The 19,449-nt window shown below is 43.0% G+C and overlaps 2 protein-coding genes across 4 annotated transcripts in view; one reads left to right on the top strand and one right to left on the bottom strand.

The window, feature by feature from the left end:
- Positions 1–328: 328 nt before the first annotated feature.
- LOC6032917 (stress-activated map kinase-interacting protein 1) lies at positions 329–2,836 on the bottom strand. Of its 2 annotated transcripts, none has more exons than XM_038255606.1 (2): positions 2,438–2,836; positions 329–2,372 (listed from the first exon to the last, which is right to left on the bottom strand). In XM_038255606.1, exon 2 carries the CDS (start codon positions 2,365–2,367, stop codon positions 886–888), a length of 1,482 nt encoding a protein of 493 aa, XP_038111534.1. In that variant the 5' UTR covers positions 2,368–2,372; positions 2,438–2,836; the 3' UTR covers positions 329–885. The 2 variants fall into 2 exon arrangements, with proteins under 2 accessions (XP_038111534.1, XP_038111533.1); XM_038255605.1 differs by having other exon boundaries at positions 2,452–2,836.
- Positions 2,837–7,094: 4,258 nt separating this feature from the next.
- Positions 7,095–19,449, top strand: part of LOC6032916 — a 28,336-nt gene continuing 15,981 nt past the window's right edge. For both annotated transcript variants that reach the window (XM_038251125.1, XM_038251124.1), the window contains exons 1-5: positions 7,095–7,749; positions 13,132–13,295; positions 13,362–13,551; positions 13,623–13,726; positions 13,789–13,952. In XM_038251125.1, the coding sequence (XP_038107053.1) occupies positions 7,692–7,749; positions 13,132–13,295; positions 13,362–13,551; positions 13,623–13,726; positions 13,789–13,952 (680 nt within the window). In that variant the 5' untranslated portion in view covers positions 7,095–7,691. The remainder of the gene's footprint in view (positions 7,750–13,131; positions 13,296–13,361; positions 13,552–13,622; positions 13,727–13,788; positions 13,953–19,449) is intronic.

The following is a 19,449-nucleotide window of genomic DNA, read 5'->3' as shown; positions in this document are numbered from 1 at the left end:
GTTACCGAACAAGTACTTAAGATTTTTTTGTGCAACCTTTTTAAATAATTGTCAGGAGAGCGGAAGGCATGGTTTCGGATTGAATTTGCTAAAAAGAAATGGAATTTTCAAGTTACGTTAAATTTATTTCATATAAAAATCAGAACCTGCAATAAATAATATTACATTAAATAGCGCTTACAATCGTATCCGGAACTAATGATGAAGAGTTCCCGTGTTTTTGTTTATTCTTAATAAATCTTACGACTTAACAAAATCGAAGACAATTTACCTTAGCAAGATACGCACTTTGAGAGTAAATTTCCCCCATAAGCATACAATATGTACATTTAATAGTTAACGAATTTGTTCAAAGTTTATTTCTTTTATACACAAAATTTACACAAACCACATTCTATCGTCTATCGGTATTTGTAAAAATAAAAAAAAACGTACGCACACGCGAAGAAACCCTAAATCATAACCAGGAACAACATATCGAATTGCTGAGGCGGGGGAGGTCTGTAGGTTGGGGACGAGACACACATTTTCTAGTACGGCGGTTTTAATCTCATTCTCTCGGCCTTGTTTTAATCCTAGGTTTTTGTTTTGTTTTCCTTTGATGTGAACACTTTCAAGTTTCTGCGAGTTGTGTAAAAGTTAGTTTAGTTTAGTCGTTTTGTAAAATGGCATGTTGGTTGGCATGCTTTCGCGGCTTTCGTTACAATTTATGGTCATTTTGCATTGATTTGTTGGCTGGCTGGCTGGCGGTGATTGTAAACCCAAAACAAAATGAGGAACTTTGTGTCTATTGTTGTTTTTTGAGTTTGCTTGGTGGAGGGAATGAATGGAATAAATAACCTGTATTTTGAACACACAACGCGTGGGGGGTGGTTGGGAAACGGCTCAACGCTGCGCCCGGCTGGCGATGTATTCGCGCCGAACGGGACTCGAGCGGACTTCTAAAATGTTGTTGATTTTTTCGACGATTTCCTGCGCCGCGACCGGGTCCGTCTCGATGTCGTAGTGTTTGAACAGACTTTGCGGCGTTTGCTGCTGCTGCTGCTGGCGGATTGTGGGGCTTTGGGTGACGAGCTCGGAACCGGCCACGGACAGGGACTGGGAGAAGGGCGCGGCGCTGTACACGATCCGGATGGTGGCTTTGGAGGACTTGCGCTCGGTGATTGAGCAGTGCACGACCGAGTCCATGCTGTGGTTGGCGGCCTTTTGGCGGGGCCAGAATTTAGCGGATTTCTGCTGGATCGGGTCGATTTCGAGCTTGTCGCCGGAGATGCCGAGCTGGACTTCGGTTTTGAGGCGCGCCTTGTGCACGATCAACACCTGGAAGGACCGGTAGAGGGGCGCTTCCAGCTTTGACGTGTGGCCGATCATTTTGACCAGGTCTTCGCGCTGTTGGTCGGTCATTCCGCGTGGTTCCGAAGGCGGCGTTTCTTCCGGGGAGAGCGCAATCGGCGTGCTGACTTCGCCCAGATCGGAAGTCATGGAGCGCGTTCGCTGGTCCGACGGCCTCCGCTCGGCGAGCGCCAAATGCGTGAAGCAAAACTTTGAGCAAGGCTCTCGCACATCCAGCGCGGGGAAGTCCAAATCAATCTCGCCGTCCTCCTCCGACATAAACAGTCCGTAATGTTTGACCGATTTAAGGCTTACGTCCGGGTGTGCTAAACTACACTTGTAGCAGATTAAACCGATGAAATCCTGAATATTTGCTTTGGCAGTGACACAAACTGGCATCGGATAAGACCGCTGTTGGTGCTCCTCCGGCAGCAGCATTAGGAATATTTTGAACATCTTCGTCGGCACTTCCGTCTGCGACGTCCCATCGTACTTGGCGTACTCGAGGAACTTGTTCTGCGGCACCGTCGGAAACGTCTCCAGCTGCTTCGACAGCATCGACGTCCGATCCTCCCCCTCCCGAACATCCTTCCTCACAAACAGTTCGTCATCTTCTCCACCCTCCGAACGCTGCACCGCACTCTCGTACTTGATATTCTTCACCTTGCTCGCCTTCCTCCGCGCAATTTCCAACCGCTCCAGCTTCTGTGCCGTGTTCGACCGCTGCCGGTGAAACCCAATGTCCTGGTCCATCTGAATCTCGTACGACTGCGACAGCGAGTCCATCTCCTCCTCGTCCGACTCGTCCAGCCCCGGATAGCAGTAAAAGCTCTCAAAAGACTTCCCCGAACCCATCTGCTGGCCATCATCCCCACCCAACTCCCGCTCTCGGACCGCTTGCTTGTGCAACTTCGCGTACTGGTGCGGAAGGTCCTCCAGCAGCATGACCGTCTCGCTCAGGCCGGTGTCGTCCGTCGAGATGAACGAGTTTCGGATGTGGGACAGCAGCCAGTGCGGATTGTTGTAGGTGGCCATCGCGCCTGGAAAATTTCAAACGAGGTCAGCGCTTCCGCTAAATCTATTTCAAGCAAACTAGGTCACACACATTTGTTTACTCACTTTCGCCGTTTTCTTAGTACAGGAATGCGGAAAGGACAGCAGCGATGACTTCACCCGAAATGAGGGCAATCGACCCGAAGGTCCCCGCCGCAATTATCTAAGCGCCAACGATGCCGACCTCCGCCGTCCGCACCTGGGCTGCATTTTGCGGTTCTTCTTGGGTGGAATTTTCTGGTTTTTGTTGTTGTTGTTCAGCGGCAGTGACACAACTGTGATTCACGATTAGTAACTGTACGCGAGCCGTTAACGTCTAGACACACTATTTTGTAAGAGTTTACTACGAGTTATAATTAGATTTATAGTAAAAAATTAATAGCAAAAACACGACTTGGAGCAGTTTGAGGATTGCGAGTCTGGCTTGACGTTTGGTATGATTTTTTTTTCATGCGAGAGAACGCTGTTTGACAGTTGCGGTGGTGAGTTTCGTGATTTTGTCAAAAGGACCTATCCGAGCGAGTGGTGAATTTGATGTGCACAGTGTGACGCAAGGGATTCAACTTTGGATTCAAAAGAGGTTAAAAATTTCCAATAGAGTTATTTATCTACTTGCGCATGTATTGCGTGTACGTACACAAAAAAGATTGAGGTTAAATCACTGACGAACTGACGTGCCACCAGGAACAAATTGGTCGATCATTTTTGACCGCACACTGCTTCTTTTTCTTTCTACTGTTCTCTTCTTCGGCGATTGTCAGAATTCGAGTTTGACGTTTTGTCACATCAGCTGTTTTCTTGCTGTGAAGAATTCTGGAACAACATGTGTAAATGGCGGATAAGAGTTGGAATGGAAATGTTACGAAAAGTCTAAAAGATAGCCTAATTTAGAAGTTTAACGAAATTTCTTGCCTCATTTCACCTTAAATAATGCAAGATTAGCAAAATATTCATCGTTTTGTTCAGAATTTGCAAAAGTTTTCAGGCTTCAATATGTTTTCCCCCATTTTCATTTGTTGTTCCTGAAAGTTTCTCAGTAAAGGCAGCTGTGCATCTGTCAAATCGTCTGTTTGACAATCGCTGATCGCTGAGGGTGAGTGAGAAGGAAGATAGGAAAGTGCGGTCAAGTTTGGATTCGGGGTGGCACGTCAGTTCGTCAGTGGTTAAATTTTGTACCGGCCAGCAAAACAAATGGCGTGCTAGTGTGCGTGAGATCGGCCTTAGATAGCTCTATGTAACACACACATTATGTGGCTGATGATTATGTGCATTGTACCGAAGTTTGGATGAATTTGGTTGCCGGAGTCCCGAGTTATCATTAAAACGTAACTTGAAATTACGAATGTAAAACTCCATAATATTAAAACTCTTAAGAATTGATCAAGGACGTTTCTTCGGTCGGTGTTTGTTTTTTTTATTTGCAATATGTTTTGATGAAAAATTCAAACAATTAAAATTTGCTTAAAATTGGGTACTAAAGCCCTGTGTCAATTTTTATGTACAACGGTAAAAAACACGATTAAAAACCATTTCTGATCTTTTTTTTTTCATTTTAACTAAAAAAAAATGACAATACAACATTTTTCCGATGGATCAACTATGGTCCCCTTGGAACGAGCTGTCAAGTAGGAGCTTTTCTGTCAAGAAGGACCGCGAGGTAAATTTTTCAAAATTGATTTAAAAATCCATTTTAAACTCTTTGTGGTCGTACAAAGGGTCATTGTACTCAGAAAAATAAGCTTTATCGCTGTAAACAAAAATATCAGCAATCTAAGCTTCATTTTAGGACCCAATTGAAAAACGAGACTTGCCTCATACGAACAAAAAGAAGAATTTCAAAGTTCCTTTAATTAAAAGGACGGATTTTATTTATTGCTCAAGCAGTGTACGCACGGAAAGACAAATTTCAAATGAGCAGCAGCGGCAGAGAAAGTAAGCCAGAGGAGGTGAAGAAAAGTCCCAAGAAATCGTTCTTTCTCCCTTTTTCTGCTGTTCATACAGCCATTTATTTACTCCTTTCTTGGGAGGTGCATATTAGCCCTCAGAATGAAATAAACGAGAGGGAAATGCAATAACAACAACCACCTGAAAAAAAAGAAATTTTGAAAATAGAAAAATCTAGAGTAAAATTAAAACAGCCTGTTTGGTATCAGTTTCCTGTGCTATTTGCCATGTCGAAAATTTAATCATTTAATAATTTATTAATGTTGACAAAATTTTAAAATTAGTAAATTCTGAGATTCCAAAAATTTTAAATTTTCTTAATTGTGTGAAGAGATATCCGCAATTTTCGGACATGTTATGTAATATATTACAAGGAATCGAGAAAAAAATTAGATATGATCTCTTTCGTCCCGAGACCTTTAAATTAGCATATTAAATTTTCATATGACCTTTTCAAATATTCAGCTGTTTTTTTTCAAACCTTAACATATTTTTCTTAAAAGCCCAACTAATAACCATTCTTTTAAAACGTGGCGCTCTAAAATTGGTTAAGCCGTTCCGGAGACACACCTATAAAGCAAAAACAGAAAATTTTGTTTATTGGACCTTTTCAAAAAAGAATCTTCAGATGTGCTTTTTGCGAACGACGAAAAATGCCATTTTTTTGACCACTTTATTTCGGATAAGAGCACCCTAATTGCCAAACAAAAACACGGGTCTTTTTATTTTGGCAAATAAACTCTCATGCCAATTTTCAGCCAAATTGGAGCACTTTTGATTTGGAGACTTCCTGTTTGACGTGGAATCGCGGTATTATTTGTCTCAAAATTTCTCTTACTTAGAAGATTCTCTCCGTTCGACCCAGATTTTTGCAAAAATGGTGGCATTGTTCAAAATCCATATTAAACTTCTTGTGATCGTGAATACACCGGCACAGGCCCTTGTTGAACAGGCAGGTAGGTCGGTAAGTATTCAGTTCATAACTTCCGGAAGTTCTTGGATTTCTCAGAACATCTCAACATGTTGCATATTACCCAGGTTACTGAAGAACCAAAATTCGCGTAAAAAGAGGTTTGGCCGAGGGTTTGGCTGTATCCAATTCCAGTGGATGTTTGACAATTCGCTTCATAAGAAATACATTTTTTTTACCAAATTATAGAATTCAAGCAAAACAATGCCAAAGGGCCGTTGTGGGTTTGTAAACAAAGAGTGTGTCTCCTGCTCACGCTAGAGAATGTTTACATCTGGCATGAAAGGGATACACTCTTTGTTTATAAACCCACAACGGCCCTTTGGCATTGTTTTGCTAGATGCTAGAATTCATGCCTTCCATTTCATTAGGGCACAAAACTTCTGTAAATAAGAGTGTATCCCTCTTACACCTTTATATGTCATTTGAGTGAAAGGGATACACTCTTGTTTACAAAAGTTATGTGCCTTTTTGAAATGTTAGGATCCAATTTTTACATATTAATTTTTTTGAATAGTTCAATATGTGTTTAACCCTAGATTTAACCTGTGGTTCTGTGCGTTTAAAATTCATGAGGGAATAAATCGAGAAATTAATAGTGAGAGTGTGTGCGTGCAACATGGAGCTACACTTTTCAAAGTGCCATGACAATCTTCACAGTAACTTCACAGAAAGTTTAACTCCATGTTGCACACACTCTCACTTCTAATTTCTCGATTTATTCCCTCATGAATTTTAAACGTTGACCACTTTTTGATCACATTTATTTCACTGTGATGCAGTGGTGAATTTTTAGACTGCTTGACATTGGAAACGAACCTTTCAAACTTCAAAATTTGGAGGCAGCACCGTTGCCAGAAAAAATAAATAGATAAACCATAAATTAAAATCTTTTCTCTAACTTCAAAAAATTTTTAGGATGATGTGTGTGTGATGTGTTTTATTCAATCTTGTGAAATGTGCCGAAAAAATAAATTTTAAAATATAATCAGCCAAACCAAATTTCCTGACACCACTGCCAACATTCCCTCGCTCGTCCTCACTGTTTGTGTTTTGCTGCTCGATTCAATCGAAACACCACCCTCCCACCCCACACACACGACCGTTCGCGTCTGTATTGGTGCCCGAATTCATTCATAAAATTCCGCAAAACGGTGTCTGCCGCCGCACACAATCTCGCTCGCTGCAGCTTCGGCGACCGTGTTTATCTCAAGAGAGGGTGCCGTGCCCTATCCCTCGCCTGCTCCAGACCAAAATCCATCATAGAGCTGTCAGATCAAATCTGTCAGACCAAGAAGTAAACAGTAAACAATCTTGGTTTTTGACTTAGGTGCACACACATCAAGAAAAATCAATTTGAAATCAAATTTATTTTATTCAATTCATTAACTGGTTTTGGGCTGAAAAATGATGTGGATGTCAGAAAACGATTAAACAATTTGGCGTCATGTTATAAAATAATAATTTAAGGAGGCTCTAAGCCTTATTCGGCCACTTTAATTTTTGATCACGTTTTCGGTGTTTACTTGAACAATCTTGAAATCAGTTATGCGGATTTGTGATTTTTCTTGTTCCATCCTTGGTTCCAGCATCCCCTTGTGTTTATCTCGCGTACAGAGTTATCTACGTGCGCATGTATTGCGTGTACGTACACGAAAAAGATTGAGGTTAAATTTTGTACCCGCCAGCAAAACAAATGGGGTGCTAGTGTGCGTGAGATCGGGCTTAGATAACTCTACTGTCACTTGCTACGGGTGTGTTTGTGTGTGCTGTCAACACTGACTGCGATGAACCAACCAACCAACACCAGTCAGTCAGTCGTGAGCAGATTTCGTGTGAAAAGATGGCCAGCAGCAACAAAAACGTCGTCAGGCTGCTCATCTCGCGGAAAAGTTAGGATTTCGAACACTTTCGGTACGTCCCGCGACCTGTGAATACGCTCAACCGGTAGTGGCCGCGACGGTGCAGCGGGTGTGGCCGGAGTGCGGTCCGGAATCGGTGCGCTTCGACGGTACAATCCGGATTTAAAACGAGGGGGCCTTGGCAGGAAGGCAGCAGCGAAAAAGAAGGCCCCTTTCGAAAAAAAAGAAGCAAAAAATTAGTCATCCTTCGGACGGACGGACGGAGGCAACGACGAGAAGAGTTTAAAGGAATTTGCCCCAGCAGCATCGTCAAAGATCGTGCAAAGTGAAGTGAGCCTTGGGAGCTCAAGAAGGAGATAGAAAGTTTGTGTTGTGCCCTCTGTGTGAATGTGTGTTTGTGTAATTTGGGCTTAGAAGAGTGCCCCCCCAAACAAGAAGAGTAAAAGGCATCTTCCCCCAACACGGATCGGCTTCGTTGACCTCTCGCAGCGGGGCTGAGCCACCTTTCCCTGGAAGGAGCGATTAAAAAGATGGCTTACATCAATGTGGCGGAATGGAGCAGCGACCAGGTCACGGATTGGCTCAAGGGTAAGAATTTTGGAATGTATCGTAATGGGGAAGCGGATGGGTTTGATTCGAGAAAAGGAAAAGGTTCCTTCTGAGAGGTGTTTTCATAAATTTTGTACTATTTGACGGTCGATTAAACAATGCTCTTTTATGAAACATTCCAGTATACAAGCGTGATGAGTGTAACTAGAAGTTATCTTTAATTTATTTTCTCAACGTTTAACACTTGTTAGCACATTTGCAATAAAAACTCGCTCTACAGCAATTCCTTGGCGTTCTCTAATGTGAGATTCCTACTCGAAACCTGGTCACCAGGTGTTCGAAGGTTTGAAACGATGAGACAATCCAAAACTTCTTATTTCACCTAAGGGACCATCCATAAACCATTTGGACACTTTTTTGAAAGTCTCAATGGTATGATAGCAATTTTACTGTAGGCTATTATAGTAACACATTGATTTTTCTAAAGATAACATTCCTTAGTGAGTAAGGAAATGTGTCATCTCGACGTTCTGGATTTTTTGTGGCTTAGTCTTATGAAACCAATTCTGTTTCGGATGAAAGTCCAATTTGGAAATCAAATGTTGGTAATAAAAGCAATTCCTCTGGATCATCCTACACTTACCACTATGGACATGGACATGACCATAATATTGATATCTAACACACAAAAAAGTAACAAACGCATCGTTACGCGGGCGGCCTTCCAAATCGCGGAATCCACCTCGGTTAGTAGTCGATTAACGCCGACGACGACGACGCCGACTAGCCAAATTAGTTGCGCCAAATTCGTCATCGATTATTATCTCTCTCTCTCGCCTCTGCGAACGAGACCGATTCCCCCAGATCTGGCCGCTTCCGAAAACGGACCAAAGACAGGAAACCGGTTGGCCAAATTTCGCGGCATTTACCGCCCGTGCTTGGGCTGCTTGAATAGTTTGAGGTCTTTAACTTTGGCGCTCGAACCCGACCCGTGTGTGTTGTTACTACATTGCATTTTCATTTTCCAGTCAGAGCCAATTTTACGATGATGAAATTTGATTTGTCGGCTATTATGACCTGCGCGTGGTGCGGTGTGAATCGCGGAAGAATAACGCAAAATTAGCCGCCAATTTGGTTTCGTCACATGTCTATAACACACGTGCAATGTTTGAAGTTGTTAGGGACCCATCATCAAATCGAGCCAAACTTTTCATTAGGGTACAAAACCAAAACGTAAACATTCGGGATTATTCCTCTACTCCATTCATTAGTACACTCTCTACATGCCCTCCAAGATTAAAATTGATAGCAAACAATTTCCTATTGAAAAAATCACAAAAAAAAACAATAGGGCACATAACAACGTTCACTCCAAACTAGACAAACAGTTCAATTGTGCCCTTTTCTTTTTTGTTAGTTTTTCGTAGTTGAGAAACTTTATTTACTATAAAGTGAACTTTCCATACATTCTTAACACTAATTCACTTCAAGACAAAGTTTGATTTACGTTTCACCAAGGATTTCTGCAGGGTCCCAACCTGGTCACAGCACCTAAAAGGACCTAATAAAAATAAGTTAAGAAAAAAAAAGGATTTCTGCAGAAAAAACTTCGTCGAAATACAATATTTAATACGGTCCCGCGGCTGCTGTTCAGTACACTTTTGAAGAATTTTTATATTTCACATACCTTATCTACACCATTCGATCACAAAATTTTACCAATTATCAAAATTTCCGCTGGATTCTTCATTATGTCTAACTAAACAAAAGGGCCCATAAACATCATTCAAAACAACAATCGGGGTACAGCGCTTTAGTATTCTTTTAGTTCTCTTCAAAATTGCATTCGGAAAGGGCCCATTATGAACAACAGGTAGAAAGTTAAAAGGGCCCAATAGCGCATTTTTTTTAAATTATGAGTTTTATTGCCAAAATCAACATAAATTAAGAAGCATTCAAGCAGAGTTGAGGATAATTATGTGTTTATCGTATCAAAAGTAAAATAGAGTTATTTACGTGCGTATGTACTGCGTGTACGAAAAAAAGTGTGTGTGTGTGTGTGGTCCAATCCAATACCCGCTAACCGGTAGCTAAATTATGGGAATGTATACTTTGTACCAGGCTTTGTATATGCCGAATGCTGATACAACTTATCTCAGTCCCCCCTCGCGCTGCTTCCATCGATCCGTTTCAGAATGACAGAGCTCCTTGCGGTCCAATTCCGAGGTCGCTGGGCATTGTTCGGCCCCGCCTAAACATAGAAGCAAGCATCTGAAGGAAACTCGATCTATATTTAGACTTCCAACTGCTTAGCGTCCCAGACCACCAATCCAAAGGTGTGAGTTCGAATCCCACCTGATTTATTTTCGTTTTTTGTTCATATTCAAAGTTCAAATTCATGATTCCAAATTTCAAAGGTACCGACCGGGATTTGATCCCTGAACCTTCTGCTTGTGAGACAGAAGCCGTAACCATTAAGCCACGGAGCCGGTTATTGCGTGTACGAAAAAAAGTGAGGTTAAATTTTGTCCGGCCAGCAAAATCGAATGGTGCGTTAGTATGCGTACGCGAAACGTCATAAAGCTCTATACCATCAGTCAAGCTTCTTTTTGCGTTCGTCACCTATCACTCGAAAAATGAACTTCTTAAAATGATCTGATAACCCTATCAAAAGTTATGAGCACTTAAGTGTCATTTGTACACATTTTAGAGGCCGGATCTCAAATATTTCGATGAAAATGATGGCCGGGTCCATTATGCGACCCGTCGTTAGTTGGATAATAATTGTATATAATAAACATTTCAAAAGGTTTAAACATTCAATATTACGCCCATTTGAAATGTAAGTCTTGATTTTAAAATTTTGAAAATATTGTTTTCGAAAAGATCGGAAAATTTCACTAATGTTTCATATTCTAACATTGTAAATCGGACCATTAGTTGCTGAGATATAGACATTAGAAAATTGTGGGTTGTTTTGGTGAGACTTAGAAAATATTAATTTTCCTATTTTTAAACCTTTGCATGGCAATATCTCAGCAACTAAGGGTCGTATCAACTAAGTTCAAAAAAGCAAAAATTACTTTTTCGCTCGTAGGCTGCCATTTACAGCAAAACTAATATTTCTTCAAATTTCTTTCGACGTTCCATAGGAATTGAGTTGGGCTGCAATGTCCTTTCATTAGGTTTGGCCAAAATTTAGAATATACCCAGTATCCAGGACTGTCTCATTGTTCCCCACTCATTTCAGCTCATGGGTAACAATGAGACACTATGATTTCTCTTCATTCAACTTTTCAAAATCTATGGAAATCTTTCAAAACATGAATTAAAAGTGATTTTTGGCATATTTATTGAGTTTTAACTTCATTTAACCAAACATACAAAGTTATTTGGTATAAATATACGGATTTAACAAAATTTAAATACTTTTTAGTATAACTTTAGTTAATTAAAGTTTCATGTTGGCAAAATTGCTCTAAAATGTTCAAGGCAAGTTACCTGCAATGGAACAATACAAAAACATGATGTTTTACTAGAAAAATCTTGATTTTCGTAGTGTGTCTCATTGTTCCCCAGCTGTCTCATTGTTCCTGCCAAGTGCGTCTACAATGAGACAGTTGAATAACTCTGGCTGTAGATGTCGGATCGATCTCATATTTTGGTCAATGTTAGAACACATTAAAAGAAAGAAAATGCAACAAAAAGCTCATTAAAACATGCTGATGAAAAAATGAGAAAAATCTTTGAAAGTTGAAAACAAAAAGTGTCTCATTGATGACTACCCTAGTAACATTTTTAAACTTACAGGTTTTATCAAGGTTCTGAAAACCCTCATCCAACCTAAATAGGCTTTTATGGCCTACTTAAAACCTAAAATGTTACTAGGGTACCCTACCCTAGTTCATATTCATACCTACAACATTGCCGAAGAGATTTTTGAATTTTCACATATCATTTTTGTATGGACAGCTGCCAAATTTGTATAGAAAATTATATGAACGAACTAATGATGCAAAATGGCTTCTTTGGGCATACCGACGGCACCAAAAATGTTTCAACCGGATTAAAAAAATAAACTTTGAAAAATATTTGCAGCGGTCTAAACTCCAAAAAAATGCAACGGCCTTAACTTTTTGAAAAAAAATGATTTTTTGTGAAAAAAAAGTAAAAAAAATCCGTGTACGTATTTTTTTTGAATAGTCCTCATCCATACCTACAACTTTGCTGAATATTTACGTTACCATAGAGTGGAAAAGCATTACGATATAAGACAATCAAAAATTAATAAAATCAAATTCAGATGGTGGATAGTAAAAACAAGCCGTGTTTGAAAATCAGTGAAACAAAATAAAAACAGAAGATAGACGGTAGCTGAAAATAGAAAAATAAGAAAATAACCGTTCTGCTATGTTTCAGTTAAATTCAGGACAGTTGACTCAACATGATGCGAATCAAAACAATACCGTCTGCAATCAAAATTTCATATTTTTTTCCGATTGGGTGTAAATTTTCTCAGGCCATTTTTTTTTGGAATCCAGGTTTTTGAGCGAAGATGGCGTTCGAATGTTGAACGTCCGAAATGTCAAAATCGCGCAAGAGCACCAACCTTAGAAAAAAATGCGGCTGTCATTCCATGGCACACTTTTTTCGTAATATTGGTACCACTGCGTGATTTTGACATTTCGGGCGTTCACCATTCGAACGCCATTTTCGCTTAAAAAGCTTGTAAAAAAATTCAAAGCGATAAGATTTTCAAAAAGAGACAATATTAAAAAAATCGAAAATGTACCTATCCACATTTTCGATTTTTTAAAATAATATATCTCTCTTTATCTCTCTTTTTGAAAATCTTATCGCTTTGAATTTTTTTACAAGCTTTGCCCTTTTCTCCTTAAACATAAAAAATGCGTTTTATGGAAATTTTACTTTTTGTGATATTAAAAGTTAATAGGATGCAATGTCAAAGAAACATCATCAACAAGTTGTGAAGTCATCCGTCGTCCGTACTTCCCCAAATCTACACTCATCTCAATCCTGGGAGAAAATCCCATCATTTATCTTCCTCGCAAAGCCACTCAGTCTGTCTATTTTTTTTCTTCTGGTGCAAAAAAAAATTCGAAGGACATCTACGCTTCGCTACGCCAATCAACGAACGGCAGACGGAAATGTTCGCCCAACCACGATTCAGCGAATGTCGCTGTGTAGGACGAAGAAAGCACATTCAATGAATGAATGAAAAAACAGCATTATTGTTATCAAAGCACGAAGAACTGGGTCAACAAACGGGAGCAGCAGCAGCATCCAACTTTTTCGTTACATAATCTACAATCCTACACACACACACACACACCCAACCAAGCTTGTAACTTTGTTTTATCAGAACGTTTTTTTTTCCTCTCTGTTCTCTTTCTTGCACAGGCCTGGACAACTCCATGTACCACTACGTGCAGTCCTTCACGAACAACGAGGTCGGTGGCAAGCAGCTGCTCAACATCCGACCGTACGAGCTGGAACAGCTCGGGATGCTTTCGATAGGGCACCAGGAGATTGTGCTGGAAGCGGTGGAGTATCTGAAGAACTTTGTAAGTTACGATCTTTACTGATTCCAAACGGATATGTTTTACGCCTTTTATTAAATCATTTCGCAGAACTACAACCTGGACAAGGAGAACCTGCAGTTCCTGGCGTTGCACGTGGCCTCGGCGTCGCAGTCCCTGTCCAAGCAACTGAAATACTCGGACCAAACCAAACTCGAAACTCAGATACTGAAGGATATTACGCGCACGGTTGCGGCGCTCAAACCGTTGATCGGATGGCTGGACCGGGTTCCGTTTAGAGGTACCTCGAGCTTCTGGCCAAGTAGCGTTAGGATGTGTTTACTTACTGCCTCTCTTGTTTGTTTTTAACAGGTCAAAAGCAATTTGACGAGCTGCGCACGAGGATCATGCAGCTGGGGCTGGAGATGGCCACGATGGCGATGCGAGATCGGTTCTCGGTCAAGCCTGTTGAATCGGTTGGTAGAACCGGGAGTCTTTGATTAGAAACAGTTGCCAATAATGTTCGTCTCTCTCGTAGATCTGCAGCACCGCGGACAAGCTGGGCAAGATTGCGGACTACATCATCCAGGACATCTCGGACCCGATGGTGCTGCAGCCGGCCTCGCTCGAGCTGGTTACGCTCAAGAAGCGCGAGTCCGACCTGGGCTTTCTGATTATGCCCAGCCTGAACGGGATTCACAGGTGAGTTCGACGCTTCGAAGGTTCTACACTTTGGAATTGCATTTGGAGTTTATTCGAGTATTGACCCTGAGGCTACTTTTCAATTCAATATTAAGTTGAAACTGGAGCAATGTTTAGCATGAAAACTAAAGATACTATTGATAATTTTAAAACTGTAAATTTTTTGGTCCAAGCGAAGTCCGTTGAAATCCGCCTCTCGGAGTGCTTCGATCTAAAAATTCGCCAAAAATCTAATATCATACCTTTTTTTGATCTTCAAAGAGCGTTCGAAAGAAAAACTCTCGGATGAGTTTTCAAAAAGCCGTAAGAGCCATTGGTAAACAAAGCCCTTTTTGCGTCGGTATTCACGAAAAACCAATTTCAAAAATGCTTGAGATTGTTCATCTACACGTCCTTCAAGAGCCCCAAACTAAAAATAAAGGAAATTTTGTTTCGATTTTGAGAAAAACGAAAATTAGTGTAATAAACGTCTGCACAGTTTAGGGTCCGAATACAGAATGAGCTTTTATTGTTTGGCTTCCGATACAACGCTTTGACTCACAAGGTGTACATCGATGGCTTATGTGCTAGTGTTAGTATGTTGATGCTACTCTCTACGTCACACCCCCACACTAAGCATGTTGGTTTTCGCTAAGCTCTCCGTTTGGTCCGTTGCTGTTAGGTTTGTGTTCCGATTTCTCACAGGCTGAATTCTGCAAAGGTAGGAACATTCTTAGGAGCTGATCGTACTTGCTGCGTTTAAGCCTTTTAGAGGTTTTCCTAGCATATGGATCCGGAAAGACTTCTTTCACCTTACGCTTCTTTCCCTGAACCGACCATCCTGTGTCAAAACCCCGAACCTCCTCCTCACCGACCATGTCTCCTAACTCTTGAGTCTCCTGTGGCCCTACCGGCGACTCCGCCTCCTCGCGTGACTCAGGTTGTACTGCCGCCGGCTGTGTCGAAGCTTTCGTCTCACTACCCAAGACAATTTTAGCAGAATAGTTCCCTGAAAGTAGCGAGCTGGAAGGACGACTTGGAACACTACTAGCACCACCGCTCTTGGGAAACATCCGCGCACCCGCTTTTGCCACCGACGTGTCAGGCACCATCTGATCGAGGTGACGCTTAATTCGACGCCTTGAACTGCTTAAAGTGACCAGATAATTGCGCTTTCCCAGTACCTGATCGACGACAGCTTTCTCCCACTTGGTGTGGTTCGGATCGGAGTAATCTCTCACCAACACTTTCTCTCCCGGGCAGAATTCATGGATCCGCGAACCTTTAAACTGCCGTTGCTGCTTCCTTTGGGCTGTGGTCAAGTTCTCCTTCAGTACGTCCAGTTTGGGCACCTCTGGCTTGGTCGATTGGGGCAGCATACGATCGAATTTTGTCACCATTTCTCGTCCCAACAAAGCAACCGCTGGCGACAATTTCGACGAACAGTGCGTTGACTTGCGGTAGGCCATCAGAAAATTGTTCAAGACTTCGCTGGAGCGGCGTCCCAAACCATCGTTGCAGGCTTTCTTCAACGCAGACTTGAATGTCTTTACAAAATTTTCTGCCGCCCCGTTGGAGGCGGGGTGTCCCGGTGCGGTTAAGTTGTGCTTGATTCCGTTTGCTTCCACGAAGGATTTAAACTCCTTTGCCGTGAACTGCGTCCCATTGTCCGAGACAATTTCATCGACCAAACCAAATCGCGCCATACATTCCATCAACCTCTCGATGGTAAACGTCGCCGTGATCGTTCTGGTCGGAAATACTTCCGGCCATTTAGTAAGAGCGTCGATTACTATCAGGTACCACACACCTTGGATCGGGCCAGCATAATCCACGTGAATTCTCGACCAGGGACGAATCGGAACCTCCCAGGGTATCAACTCTGCTAACGGCGGCGACGGTTGCTCCGAAAGACACGCGCTACAACCCCGTATGTGACTCTCGATCGCCTCGTCCAATCCTGGCCACCAGAAGTAACCTCTCGCGACACTTTTAGATTTGTTCACTCCCAGATGAGCAGTGTGCAGTTCCTCAAGAACCACCTGTCTCAACGATGCTGGAACAACAACTCGGAATCCTCTCATCACGATGTCGTTTTCCACTGCCAGTTCTTCGTAGATTCGAGCGAAGGCTTGGAACTCGTCGTTCTGCAGCCCCTGCTTCTTGCCCAGAAGAACCTGTTGTCTCACAAAGGACAGAACTTTATCGCCTTCAGTAGCTGCTCTCAACGCGTCGGTATCCAATGACAGTTTGCTTCCAGAAGTGATGAAGTTCAAATACGTTCCATCCTCCTTCCACAGCTCCCACGACTCGACTGGACAACGGGATGGATAGTCAGCTACATTCTCTTCCGACGAAATGTGGTCCATCTGGTACTGGAATCCCGATATGAAGTTCGCCCACCTCTGCATCCGCCCAGCTGCCATCACTGGTACCCCCTTCTGAGGGCCGAAAATCGCGACCAACGGTTTGTGGTCTGTCTTGATGGTAACCTTGTTCCCAGCCAGGTAGAAGTAATACTTGTTTAATCCAAACACGATGGCCAGACCTTCCTTCTGCAGAACACTGTAACCTTTCTCACTCGGGCTGAGCGTTCTACTCGCGAATGCAATCGGTCGATCCTCGTTGTGCTCTCTGTGCGCCAAGACTGCTGACACTCCCACATTTGACGCATCGCAAATCAACACAATCTCCTTCTTCGGGTCGAAATGTGACAGGGAAACATCTTTACAAACCTCCTGTTTAGCTCGCTCGAACGCCGCCTGACAGCTCTGGGACCAAACGAATTTACTCCCCTTTTTCAGCAGCTCGTACAACGGGGACATAATCGTGGACAAATCTTTGATAAACCTCCCGTAGTAGTTCATCATTCCCGCAAATGCACGAACCTCTGAGACATTCTCAGGAGCTTTCGCCGCCACGATCGCTTTCAGTCGGTCTTGCGTCTTCGTTACTCCGTTCTCGGTGATCTCAAAGCCCAGATAGCTGACCTTCTTCTTGAAGAATGTGCACTTATCCTTGCGCAACGTTAATCCCGATCTGTGCAAAATCTCCAAGACTCTCTCCAAGGTGGCCAGGTGCTCCTCATCGTTCCTGCCTGTTATTAGAACATCATCGATGAACGTAATCACAAAAGGCTCGTTCGCAAACAACTTCTCCATTTCTCTCTGAACGATCCCTGACGACGTTTTGATGCCAAATGGAAGCCGATTCATGAGAAAGACACCTTTATGGGTTGATAGCGCACACACTCTTCGGGACTCTTCGGTCAGAACAAACTGGTTGTAGGCACGACTCAGGTCCAACTTCGAAAACAGCTTTCCTCCATTCAGCTTCGCCATAACCTCCTCTATCCTTGGCAACGGGTGACGCACTTCCTTCACATACTTGTTCACGGTAATCTTGTAGTCGCCACAAAGGCGGATGGATTTGCCATCGTCCTTCAACACTGGCACCACCGGGGTTCCCCAATCGGACGAGTCGCACTTGGTCAACACCCCCATCTCCACTGCGGTGTTCAACTCCTTCTCGACTGCTTCCTCAAAGCTGAACGGAACTGGTCTTGGTTTACAAAACACCGGCTTCGCTCCGTCCTCCAGCGTAATGTCCACTTCCATCCCCTTGTAGCTTCCAAGCTTCCCGGAAAACAGATCATCATAGCGCTTCAACAGTCCTTCTAGTTTATCATTCACATTTGACACACTCATGACGTTCATCGGTAAAATCTGTAGTCCAAACGCTTTGATGAAGTTGCGCCCCAGTAGGGGAGGGCCACCTTTTTCCACAATCGCAAACACCACCCTTTTCGTCACACCATTAAACACCAGCTCCGGTTCAACACACCCCAACACTTTTAAGCACTCCCCCGAATAACCCATCAAACTAAGCTTTGTACTCCTAACCTCCAATTGAGCCAATTTCGCACGACGAAAGCTTTCCGACACAGCCGAGATAGCCGCTCCCGAATCGATCTCCATAGCAAAAGTTTGTTTACCCACACTCACTACTGCCTTAAACGGCGCACTTTCAGACTTGGGGGAAATAATACTATACACTACAGGATCGGCCTTACTCAAAAAGTTGTGCTCCAGCTTAATGTCGTCCTCTTCCTCGCCGTAACCCTCCTCCTGGACCGGAGACGACGGCGTTCGCACCTCGACGAAGTGCTCCGTCTTCCGCAAGCACGCAGCCTCGATGTGCCCCTTCATTCTGCACCTGCGACATACCGCCTCCCGGAACCGACACTTCGATCTGACGTGCCCCGGCACTCCGCAAGCGTAGCACTTCAGCTCTCCTCGTGGCTCCTTGTCCGCCCTGGGTCGCTGCGTCTTCTTCAACAGGTTGACAGGCTGCGCTTCTTTTTCTTCTTCGTCGTACTTCAACGCCAACGCCAGAGCTTTTTCGAGGGTCACTTTCTCGTCCTCCTCACACACCCGATCAAAAGCTTTTCCAGTCAAACCACAGATGAACTTGTTTGTGAGGTTATGTGCCAACTGATCTCCGAACTTGCAATTGGCCGACAAACGCTTGATCCGCGCCAACCACATCTTCACCGGTTCTGGCCCATTCTCGCCCCTTGTTGCCGTGAAGAAAATCCGTCTCTCCTTGTGTACTACCGTCGTCGGCGTGAAGTGGCAGCCCAGCAAAATGCACAGCTCGTCGTAGGTTTTCGTCGATGGCCGCGCCGGCGTACACAAGTCACGCAGCAGCTTGTAGGTCGGGACCTTCAAACAGTTCACCAAAACCGGCACCTTGCCTTCGGCCGGAACCTTGGCCGACTTGAAGAACTCCTCCAATTGCTCCTTGAATAACTCCCATTCCTCCACTTCCTCCTCGAACATTCGAAACGACAACGCGTTCGCCGCCATTTTTCTCTTCGCTCTACTTGCTCCTCGTAGCCATTGTAATAAACGTCTGCACAGTTTAGGGTCCGAATACAGAATGAGCTTTTATTGTTTGGCTTCCGATACAACGCTTTGACTCACAAGGTGTACATCGATGGCTTATGTGCTAGTGTTAGTATGTTGATGCTACTCTCTACGTCACAATTAGTATCAGAGGTCACGGTGGCTCTTACGGCTTTTTTGAAAACTCATCCGAGAACTGTTCAATTTTAGACATTGATAGGATTGATAATGTTACTTGTTTTAGCTGTCGAAGAACATGGCCATTGTTTTGGGAAAAAAATAATGTTCTTTTGAGGTTAGTTATTGACCAACCAAGAAACAAAACATATTAATCATTAACTTCCAAACCCAAAAATATTTTTTTTTGTAATAATATTGATCCTTGCACTGTAACTTGGATTTGGTCCGCACTTTTATTTCGCACTTTTGACAACAAAATTTCTAAAAACTAGGCCACCAGCAGTTGTTTGTTTACATTTCCAGTCGCAGTTTCCACCAAACTGGACATTCGCACTTTAAAATTGCGATTGACAGGTGAGCAACATCGGCTCGCTTTGATCATTTTTTGAGAAAATTATAATTTCCCAAGCCAGCTTGACAAGTCGCAATAG

The sequence above is a fragment of the Culex quinquefasciatus genome, chromosome 2, assembly GCF_015732765.1.
Source record: "Culex quinquefasciatus strain JHB chromosome 2, VPISU_Cqui_1.0_pri_paternal, whole genome shotgun sequence".
Taxonomy (NCBI): Eukaryota; Metazoa; Arthropoda; class Insecta; order Diptera; family Culicidae; genus Culex; species Culex quinquefasciatus.
Note: the sequence above shows the minus strand (reverse complement) of the source record. Positions and strands in the feature narration are given on the sequence as shown.

Bases quoted from the DNA above. Each gene is read 5' to 3' on its own strand.
- LOC6032917 (XM_038255606.1), bottom strand. From the start codon at position 2,367: ATGGCCACCTACAACAATCCGCACTGGCTGCTGTCCCACATCCGAAAC.